Genomic DNA, 11,449 nt, shown 5'->3' with positions numbered 1-11,449 from the left:
CAGAATTTTTCTGTAGCTTTGGAGCCTGTCTTGGATCTCACTCTGTATACCAGGCTGGCCTTGAACTCTTAGAGATCCACCTGTCTCTGCTTCCCACATTCTGGGATTAAAGGCATGTCCACCATCGCCCAGCTAAAACCTTATTCTTAAATCACCTAAGAATTTCCTTGTTACCTTATGGTTGCACATATCTATAATCCCAGCACTGAGGAGACTACGGCAGGGGGATCACAAGTTTAAGGCATCCTGGGCTGCAGAAAGAGACCCTTTATAATAAAAACAAAAAACCCAAAGTACATGGAAAGAAGAAAGTTGGGTTTCTCAGCCAGAAATCTTGGTGGCTTTATGTTTTGCAGCCACGTATGGACCAGTACTTTAACCAGATGGAGAAAATCGTCAAGGAAAGAAAAACTTCATCCAGGATTCGATTCATGCTTCAGGATGTGATAGACCTCAGACTGGTATGCTCAGTTTCTGTCATTTCGATAAACACCCTACCCAAAAGTACTATATAACCAGGCTAGCCTCAAACTCACTGGGTTCTGCCTGCCTCTGCCTCCCAAATGAAGGATCAAAGGTGTACACTAGCACGCTGACCAGGCATGGATCACCAGTCCAGGTTTTATATGCACCTACATTAATTATGAAAATGCCTACAGACAATCTGGGTGGAACATTTTCTCAATGGAAGTTCTTCCTAGACAACTCTGTGTTAAGGTGACAAAAAAGGAAAAAAGAAGAAACACAAAACCACAATGGAGTCCCATCTGTTTTAAGTAATTAGATAAATAAGACAGTGATGATTGTAGGGATGAAAAGGTGTTTTCCTTCTTGCCCAGCAAGAGGAAGTTGCCCTCTGTTGAGTGTGTCTTCACACACTGCAGCTCTGACATTGGCCATTTCAATCCAGTGGTGGGTAATGAGACCCACTCTTTGTAAGCTCAAAGCCTCATCTCCACAGTGAACATGTTAAACTCCTAAGCCTCGTGTTTTCCTTTCCACAATAGCACTGTTGCTACCCTTGAGGTCTTACAAATGTTCAGTGAGATAACTGTGTATGTACAGTGCAAACTCCTAGATGGTACTATTCGGTACCCTGTGTGCACCCTGTCATACCAGCTGCAGTGTTTGTCTGCCTCCTTTTCTCTTGCTTTAAGCCCTATGTTGACTACTGCAGCTGAAAGCCTAGGCCCCACTTCATTACACCCAGTCCCCATCGCATTGATGAGGCCCTTTTGTCTCTCTAAACCTAGGTGTGACCTCAGTAGCAAAAGCTGTGACCAGATGATTAGATCCCACACACTAAATTCCACCCATCTCCGCCACACTTGCTCATTTTAACTGTTGAGAGGTGGCCAGGATGGAGGGAAGACCAGTTTTGTCTCCTGAAGAGAGAGAGGCCGGTTTGATGTGGGATTCTAGTTCTGGGATCAGAGTCATGTTATTGATGGACTAAAAATGACCATTGCCCTTGACGCAGAACCCTGTGAACTGTGGCAAGTCCTCTTGTTACTAGGTCCTGGGGGATTCTCGTTCTTCCTGGTCCATGTCCCTTCCTCTCCCCGTGATGACAGTAATGACGGCTGTATCGGAATCTTCTTTCCTTTGACTTCACCCACCAGTTGTTGGATTGTGCCCTGCACTCTGCCAGAGTTGATCATTTTGTTAGCTTGAGTTTCTAGAGCAAACATCATCTGTGACCAGCAGAGAACACGCATAGTGCTCCATTTTGTGTCGCTATCTTATTGGGTTCCTTTGGTTCCCTGTGGTGGAAAGTTAAAGGCTCTTTTTGGTGGAGGATGGAGTTGGGAGGTTTTGTTGTCTTGTTTTTGTTTGTTTTTCACTATAGGGTTTCTTTGTTGTAACCCTGGCCATCCTAGAACTTGCTCTGTAGACCAGACTCACAGAGTTTCACTTTCCTCTGCCTCCGGAGTTCTGTGATAAAAGGTGCGTGCCACTAGCCGGGTGGTGGTGGCGCACACCTTTAATCCCAGCACTTGGGAGGCAGAGGCAGGCGGATCTCTGTGAGTTCTAGACCAGCCTGGTCTACAAGAGCTGGTTCCAGGACAGGCTCCAAAACCAGAGATACCCTGTCTCGAAAAACCAAAAAAAGTAAATAAATAAAAATAAAAAAATAAAAGATGTGTGCCACTACCACCAGGCAAAAGTATAGGCATTTAATTTATTTTTATTTGGAAAATTACTATGGTATTGTTCCTGTACATGCCAGGCAAGCACCAAGCAAGGTTCCCTGCCCTTTTTGTGAAATTTTGCATTACTTGAATGATAAGCTTATTTTCTTCTTTCATAGTGTAATTGGGTGTCCCGAAGAGCAGATCAGGGCCCAAAAACTATTGAGCAGATTCACAAAGAGGCCAAAATAGAAGAACAAGAAGAGCAGAGGAAAGTCCAGCAGCTGATGACCAAGGAGAAAAGAAGGCCAGGTGAGGGCAGAGATGGCTAGGGTGGGATGGAGTGCTGGGACTCTTAGGTAAGAGCCGGAAATGAGGTCACAAAGAACAGAGAGGTGGTTGTCAGGCAACACAAAGACACCTAAGCCAACCATTGACTAAGAGAGTGCAGCTTGGAAATGGGTGTTCACTTATGCAAAGCCAGGCATTCATAGGCCTGCAGTGAGGATCTTCCCTCCACACTATCCGTGCAAGGTAAGAGAAGCAGTGGAAAACAACTCTCTTGGAACTGCACGGCTTGATGCCGCAGGAAATAATGTGTAGAGAACATGGGGCTGTCCTCAGTGCAGACAGATTTTCTATGTAGGCTTTAAAATTTAGATTTAAGAATGGCGTGAAGTTCTAAGGGAGGAGCCCAGAAATGGATGAAACCTGGCTTTTATTTGAAAGGGTTTTCATTGTGAAGTGAATAAACACTCAGTTCCTTAGGGGAGTAAGCAGCCTGTCTCGGGTATAATTTCTCATGTTTGGACCGAGTGGACATTGTTTGCTGGGAGAACTGAGATCAGGAACTTAGTTTCTGCCCCTCTTAAGCGTGTAAACAAAGGACTGATGTTAAGCAAGTGAAATTAACAAGAGAACGCCTGTCCTTTGTGTGCCAGCTAGACAGGCTGCAGTTGATGTCCTATAAGCTCCAGGCTTGTGGCTTTTTGCACCAATCATATGTGTTTGTTAAACTCCATTGTAGCAATTTTTTTTTCTTTTCTTTGGGGGGGACACCAGCCATCCCCCAAATCATGACATAAGACTTAATATTAGTTAAGAATTTTCAGCAGGGGGCTGGAGAGATGGCTCAGTGTTTAAGAGCATTGCCTGCTCTTCCAAAGGTTCTGAGTTCAATTCCCAGCAACCACATGGTGGCTCACAACCATCTGTAATGAGGTCTGGTGCCCTCTTCTGGCCTGCAGACATACACACAGACACAATATTATATACATAATAAATAAATATTAAAAAAAGAATTTTCAGCATTACGCTTATTTCACTAGCTCTTATAACTTAAATTAACATGTTTCTCTTCATTTACATTTTACCTCGAGTCTTTTTCTATTTATTTATTTATTTATTTATTTATTTATTTATTTATTTATTTATTTATTTAAAGACCCCAACAACTTTATTTCATGCACATTGGTATGACAATGTCAGATTCTCTTGAACTGGAGCTATAGACAGCTGTGAGCTGCCATGAGGGGCTGGGAATTGAACCCAGGTCCTTTGGAGGAGCAGTCAGTGCTCTTAACCACTGAGCCATCTCACCAGCCCCCATGAGTAATTGGTTTTTTTTTTTTTTTGTTTTTTTTTTTTGTTTTTCGAGACAAGGTTTCTCTGTGGTTTTGGAGCCTGTCCTAGAACTAGCTCTGTAGACCAGGCTGGTCTCGAACTCACAGAGATCCACCTGCCTCTGCCTCCCAAGTGCTGGGATTAAAGGCGTGCGCCACCACCGCCCGGCCTTTTTATCTTTATTTTTATTCTGCATGTCCTACTCTGTGTTTGGCTGGCCAGCCTGAGGTGTCTCCCCGCCCCAGCCTAGATTCTTCCTTCTGGTTACTCTCTCTGCCCAGTAGCCCTACCTATTCCTCTACTGCCTAGCTATTGGACTGTTCAGCTTTTTATTAGACTTATCAGGTGCCTTACGCAGGCAAAGCAACACAGCTTTACATCGTTAAATAAATGTAGCACATCTTTACATAGTTCAAGTAATATTCCACAAAACTCAGCATTGCAACTGTTTATGAAATTCTGTGTGTAAGGAGCTGAGACTTTGTACCAATAGAAATAGAAGGAATCAGAGATAGAGAGATAACTCAGTGATTAAGAACACTAGCTGTTCTTGCTGAGGATCCAGATTCTGTTCCCACCACCACACAGTGTTTCACAACCATCTGTCACTCTAAATCTCAGGGGATCCAACCTATTTTGGCCTTTGAGAACACCAAGGGTGCATATGGTTCATAAATATACATGTAGGCAAAACACCCATACCCACAGATACAACTATGTGACGTCAATGCAGAAGGCACCTTCTGTCTGAAATTGGCCTCGGAGCAGCAGAAGTAGAAACCTTCCAAACTTGCTGGGTGGTGCTGAAACACACCTTTAATCCCAGCCCTCCGTAGACAAAGGCAGATGGATCTCTGTGAGTTCGAGGCCAGCCTGGTCTACAAGAGCTAGTTCCAAGTAGGGCGGTGGTGGCGCACGCCTTTAATCCCAGCACTCGGGAGGCAGAGGCAGGCGGATCTCTGTGAGTTCGAGACCAGCCTGGTCTACAAGAGCTAGTTCCAGGACAGGCTCCAAAACCACAGAGAAACCCTGTCTCGAAAAACCAAAAGAAAGAGCTAGTTCCAGGACATCTAGAACTGTTACACAGAGAAACCCCGTCTCAGGAAAAAAAAAGAAGAAGAAAGAAACTTTCCAAACATTCCCAAAAGAGTCAGTTTCTTTTGAACTTGTCACAGGTAAACATAGGTCGTGTTAGTGTGCCCTGCGTGTCAGTGAGCACAGCAGACACAGTAGTTAGCATCTCTGTTGTTGACATACTCGGCTAGGTTTTGTAGAGCAATGGCTAAAAGCATGAGCTCTAGCTGCCGGCTCCCCGCGTCAGTTCTGCTGTTTCATAGCTGTATGATCTTGCACAAGATACTGTTTGCAAGATGGACTTAAGGAATTTTGCCTTGTCTAGCAGTAACATCTGGGTTGGAGTGAACATTCAATTGCTATTGGCTGGTGCAGACAGTTTCACCCATTGTAGAGCAGTCAGGAAAACAAAGTTTACATTTGTGTTTCAAGGGCTGCCCCACCAAGGACTTCGCAGCATGCCTTTCAGATAATGACCTCTGTTTACTGGTGAGCAAAATGGAGAAAGAACCAGAGATTTTGTTAAGGCCTAATTCATAGGAGATGTGCACATGTGACTGAAAAAAGAAAGTGGTTGACAGCAGAGTGATGGGAGAGAGCTAGAGTGTTGGTGCCACTGAAAGCCACGAGTGTGTTGATGGCACCAAGATCAGGTAGCCGTTAGTCCATGGCAGTGAAGTGACCGCTCATCCCTTCGTTTTTTTAACAAGTTCCGAGTGCCTGTCACTTAGCTAGGTCGTGTGCTGGGCAGCAGTGAATAAACACTGAAGCAGAGTATTTCATTGATGAAGTGCTCAGTTCCATGGAACAGTGAGGAGAGAGAACTGAGGGGAATGCAAGAGTTAAAGGGACTGGGTGCAGTTTTTATAGTTTTTATCCATGGCCTGCCTTAGAGGTCAGAGAACAAATTGAAGGAGCCTGTTTTCTCCTTCTACCATGTGGGTTCCAGTATCAAACTCAGGTCATCAGGTCTGGCAGCAGCTGCTTCTACCTGTTGAGCCATCTCACCATCCCAGAGGACTTTGACCAGGGAGATGAGGGAGAGGCTGGTGCTGCCAAGCCAGCCTGAAACAGGTGAGGCTGGGAAGTTATGTGCACATCTGAGTAAGGAGGGAGATGTACAGAGGAGAGAAAGCTCAAAGGCCCGCAACAGGAAGAGTGTGCTTAGAGCTCTGGACCTAGATGGTAAAGGGTCACAGAAGACAGGGACAGAGCACTGGGGACCAGAAAATTGATAACTAGTTGTAGGCCATTTGTTAGTATATTTTTCTCATTGGGATGACGACAACCAGATGTGTTTCAAACAGAACAACAGCAAGATGTTTGTACTTTATAGAACACATTATTGGCCATGATACAGAGCCAAAGCCATTTCTTATCCTGATCTTAGAAGCTTGATTAGAGCTGCCATGAACTCAGCAACCTGAAAAGGGCTCCATCCTCATTCTATGTGATTTGGTTCTTTTATCTTTTGTTTTTGAGACAGGGTCTTGCTATGTATATGTGGCCAGCCTGGAACTCTGTGTAGCCCAGACTGGCCTAGAATTCCTGGTTCTCCTGCCTCTGCCTCCCAAATTCTGAGTTGGCAGGTATGTGCCACCATGCCTGGCTTTGCTTATATTTTAAAGGTGTACTTGGCAAGAGCTTACAATTAGAAATGAAGTTTGGAAGGGAAAGAAGTCAGGATTTTCCTCCTGAGCACCTACGGATCAATCGGGAGAGAAAGGAAAGCATGCCCATTCCACAGAACCATTCATTTGCTCTTTCCATGGGGCAGATACAGTTACCATTAGCTCTGCCCACACCAAACTCCTCCCTCCTCAACCCAATAGCTAGGAGTCATTTGTGTCGGTTGTTTTTATCTGTTTGTAATGTTTGTTGAGAGTCAGCTCCTGTTCTCACATTGTCATGCTATGTGGATTAAAGGTTCTTGACCAGGTGTGTGGTTTACATCCATATGTAGCCAACCTGGTTTACACAGTACAACTCAGTCTCTAAAAAAGGAAAATAAGCTTCCTCAACAGGGATGTCATTAATATTTTAATAACTTTGTTTGTCATCTCCTGGCATCTCTCAGTTGACAGTATTGCTCACCTAGTACCAGACTGACTTGAGGTGATGAGAGACTGATATATTATGTCCCCCTTGCAGGTGTTCAAAGAGTGGACGAAGGTGGATGGAATACTGTTCAAGGAGCCAAGAACAGCCGAGTTCTGGACCCCTCCAAATTTCTGAAAATCACTAAGGTGACTATGATGCATAATGTTTTATTTTGTTTTTGTTTTTCACAACAGGGTTTTTCTGTAGCTTTGAGCCTGTCCTAGAACTAGCTCTTGTAAACCAGGCTGGCCCCAAACACACAGAGGTCCACTGCTTCTGCTGGGATTATAGCTGTGTGCCATCACTGCCCAACAAGTATGATGCTTAAAAAATTTACGAAACTGAGTGCATGCTTGTAATCCCAGTGCTTAGGAGGATCAGAGCAAGTCCGTGTCCTCTTCAGCCACACAGCAATTTAAAGCCAGCCTAGGCTACATGAAACCTTGCAGCCCACAAGCCCCAAATAGGTGTATGGTGTATGTGTTGAAATTTTAAACATATACATGCATTCTGCAGAGCCAAGTGTGTCAGTACATGCCTGTAAATCTAACACTTTGGTAGTTACCACAGGAGGATTGCTATGAATTTGTGGTCAGTCAGGGCTATGTAAACAAATTGACAAAACAGTTTGCAAACTGCTGGCATTGTTATATTAGAAGAGTCATTTGAAACTGTGTTTCATTTGGCAAGTTAATAAGCCATTCTGAGCCGACCTGAGTACCCTGGAAACCAGTGTGGCCATCATGTAGGTCTGGTTTGCCTAATCCAAGAAAATTGGTTGTTTTACCTTGAAGCAGGGTGTCCTGGCTGGCCTGGAATTTGTTATGTAAAACTAGGCTTGCGTGGACCTTTGCCTCCCAAGTGCTGGGATTAAAGGTGTGCACCAACCACTGCTTAAATTCATGTTTCTTGCCAGGTGGCGCTGTCGCACGCCTTTAATCCCAGCACTTGGGAGGCAGAGTCAGGTGGATCTCTTTGAGTTTGAAGCCAGTCTGGTCTACAAGAGCTAGTTCCAGGACAGGCTCCAAAGCTACAGAGAAATTCAATTTTCTTAAACTGAAACACCAACTTTTTTTGTTTGTTTGTTGTTAAAATTGTTTGTACTGCACTGAAGAAAACCATTCTAGAATTTACCTGTGAATAATCCTTGTTATTTTTACATATACATGCATTTTGTTACAGCCCACCATTGACGAGAAGATTCAACTGGTTCCTAAGGCACAGCTGGGCAGCTGGGGCAAAGGCAGCAGCGGTGGAGCAAAGGCAAGCGAGACTGGTATGTGTGGAGGGCTCTTTTCGGCTGCCTGGGTCTGTAATACCGTTGCCCTGTGTCACTTCCCCAGAGTCTGGAACTGTTAGGAAAAGGTCTATAGTCTAACCTGCCTGGACTTCCTCAGTGCCTCTCTATAACATCACATAGAAACTTCTTTTTTTATAGGGCTCTCTCAATATTTAGAAAAAAATTGTAAACTTTTTTAGATTTGTTTTTATCAGTATGACCATTTTTGCCTGGAGGTTTGTATGTATACCACATGCCTACTTCTTGCCTGCTGAGGTCAGAAAAGGGTCTGGAATTTGGGACCTAGAGTTACAAGTGGTTATAAGCTGCCGTGTGGGTACTGGGAACTGATACAGGTCTTCTGGAAGAACATTCAGTGTTCTAAACACTGAGCTGTTGCTCCAGCCCTCTCCACATTTAGTGCTTTTGTTTGTTTGTTTGTTTGTAGTAATTTGAGACAGGGTTTCTGTATGTTCTGCCTCTGCCTCCTAAATGCTGGGATTAAAGGCGTGCACCACTACTACCTGAGTAACATTTAAACTTTAGAGAAAATATCTTTTTTAGTTAAACTGTTTATTTTATTTTTAAATATTTTGTTTTTTGAGACTGATTCTCACTCTGTATCCCTGACTGGCCTGGAACTCACTATATAGACCCGAGTATTCAGATTAAAGACATGCCAGGCCAGCACTAGGTGTTTTGTTTTGTTTTGTTTTGTTTTGTTTTGTTTTGTTTTTTCCTCCAAATGCCTCAACTCCTAGAATTCAAGAGATTAAGATGGGAAGATCCTCTGTTCAAGCCTGCCTAAATTACATATCTTCAGAAAGCTAGTTTGCAGCTAGGTGTTGTGTGATACTAGCCCTCATGAGGCTGAGGCAGGAGAACTGCTGTAAGTTTGGGCACGCAGCTTGGCAACACAGTAAGGTCCAGACCAGCAGAGCTACAAGCCAGTGAGACCATGTCTCAGAAACAAAGAGCAGGCCAATGTGTGGCTTATGGATTGCTTGCCTAACTGCTCAAGGGCCACTCTGCAGCAGAGGAGGAGAGAAAGAGCAGATATTTTACAGACTTGACTTTTGGACTAAGAATGAATGACATTCTGACAGGATATTATCATCTGCAGGGCACACATTCCCACACTAACCTTGATGACCTCTGAGGGAGGAAGGATTAGTTTTCCTTAAAAAGGGCAATGGTGGCTCATGACTTTAATCCTAGCATTCAGGAGGCAGAAGTAGGCAGATCTTTTGCATTCTGAGTTCAAAGTGAGCCTGGTCTACAGCGACAGCTCCATGATAATCAAAGGTACACAGAGAAACCCTGTCTCAAAAAACAGACCAAAAATAATTGTGGTCCCTGATAAGTCTGTCATGATCCATGCCCATAAGTACTATAAGCAGCACAAATTGAACTTGGTGGGGCATTTTGTTTTGTTTTGTTTTGGAAGAACAGTAAGTTGAGAGGAGTTAGGAGTGGATCTGGGAGAATTTAGGGGAATGGATTGAGGGTAATTGTGATTAGAATACATTGTATGATTCTTAAGGAATTAGTAAAAATATTTTTTAAGTTTATGCTCAAAAACTATACAGTCTTATTGCAAATATGCAAAATTCTCACAATACTGTATTTTTGGTTTGGTTTTCGAGTCAAGGTTTTTCTGTGTAATTGCTCTGAGTGTCTTGAACTTTATTTGTAGTCCAGGCTGCCCTTGAACTCACGGAGATCTGCCTGCCTCTGCCTCCCGAGTGCTGGGGTTGTTAAAGGCCTGTGTCACCACCAACTGCTATCTCACAGTGTTTTTGTTGCAATCATTGTTTTATCTTGGTCCAAATTCATGCCTCTAGCACATGTGACCAAATTGGAAAAAGCCTGAACCATCAAAAACCTGTCTTGACGACTGGAGAAACCCAATGACTCAAAGGAAAACTAATAAATTTTAAGTTTTCTTAAATTCTTTTCAATTCCAATGTCTATTTTTTTTACTTCTACATAAATGACAGCATTATGTTGGGTAGTTTTGTGCTGTGTCCTGCTTTGTTCCCTTCCACCTGCTTACCACATCTGTTTTTGTGCCCTACTCAGGTGACTTATACTTAGGGGCTTTTTCTGTTCATTTTTTGTGGTTGGCTAAAAATGTTTTTAAGGAGAGAGATTTGTGCTGAACAAACACTCTAGGCTCTGATATGCTAAAGCCCTGTAATGTACTTGTCAGAATATGATAGGTATCAGCTGCACTTGTTAGAAGTCACTGTTGGGCGGGCAGTGGTGGTACAGGCCTTTAATCCCAGCACTCAGTAGGCAGAGGCAGGCAGATCTCCGTGAGTTCGAGACCAGCCTGGTCTATAAGAGCTAGTTCCAGGACAGGCACCAAAAATTCCAGAGAAACCCTGTCTCAAAAATAAATAAATAAAAAAAATTACTGTCTGTATCCATGCCCCCTTTGCTACTGCTAGACACTAAGCAGTGGGCCTGGTTAGAACTTTGGATGGGAGCATTTACTGGTCATTGAGCTTTTAGCCTTCCTTGGCTCTCTTGCTTGATAAACTGTCCATTTCCACTCTTTTGCTTAGAGAAGTTTCTGCCCTCCGGGCTAGGGTGCAGTTCAGTTGGTAGAGTCCCTGCTTAGCGTGCACAGAGCGCTGGGTTTGAGCCTTAGTAACTCAAGCAATGGGTGTGGTGGAGAATGCTGTGGTTCCAGCTTGCAGAAGATGGGAGTCATGAGGATCTGAAGTTAAAGGTCATCCTCAGCTACATAGTGAGTTCTATACTGGCCTGGCCTATGTGAGTTCTTATCAAAAAAGGAACAAGGGTGGCAGGGGAGTGGGGGGCATGGAGTTCACCTGTAGTCCCCGGAGTCAGGGCCCACCTGGACAACATAGACCTGTTTCAGATTTAAAAGGAAAGGAATTCCTGCTTTTATTCATTACTCCCGGGAGGCAAGAAAACAGAGTATTTACATATTGACCATGTAATTTGTGTTGTTGTTTTGTTTTGTTTTGTTTTGTTTTTTCTAAATCTATAACACCTATAGATGCCTTACGGTCAAGTGCTTCCAGTTTAAATAGATTTTCTCCTCTGCAACCTCCAGCACCTTCAGGGTCGCCATCAGCCACACCTTTAGAGTTTGATTCCCGAAGGGCATTAACCAGGTGAGAATTTACTTTTCGCGTTTACTAATGGCTGTCTGTTCCCTGGCACGGGGGTGTATTTTGTCCCTTCCTCTGTCTCTCTCTCTGTCTCT

The 11,449-nt window shown here is 43.8% G+C and overlaps 1 protein-coding gene across 21 annotated transcripts in view; it reads left to right on the top strand.

Moving 5' to 3' along the window:
• Nucleotides 1-11,449, top strand: part of Eif4g3 (eukaryotic translation initiation factor 4 gamma 3) — a 229,712-nt gene that overhangs the window by 187,357 nt on the left and 30,906 nt on the right. For 20 of the 21 annotated variants that reach the window (XM_026782045.1, XM_026782044.1, XM_026782040.1 and 17 more), the window contains 5 exons: nt 357-461; nt 2,312-2,444; nt 6,981-7,075; nt 8,112-8,205; nt 11,240-11,357. In XM_026782045.1, coding sequence (XP_026637846.1) covers nt 357-461; nt 2,312-2,444; nt 6,981-7,075; nt 8,112-8,205; nt 11,240-11,357 — 545 coding nt within the window. The remainder of the gene's footprint in view (nt 1-356; nt 462-2,311; nt 2,445-6,980; nt 7,076-8,111; nt 8,206-11,239; nt 11,358-11,449) is intronic. The other variant, XM_013348374.2, reaches the window with a different exon arrangement.

This window comes from Microtus ochrogaster, chromosome 10 (assembly GCF_000317375.1).
Source record: "Microtus ochrogaster isolate Prairie Vole_2 chromosome 10, MicOch1.0, whole genome shotgun sequence".
Classification (NCBI taxonomy): Eukaryota; Metazoa; Chordata; class Mammalia; order Rodentia; family Cricetidae; genus Microtus; species Microtus ochrogaster.
This window is presented reverse-complemented; position numbering and strand designations above follow the sequence as displayed.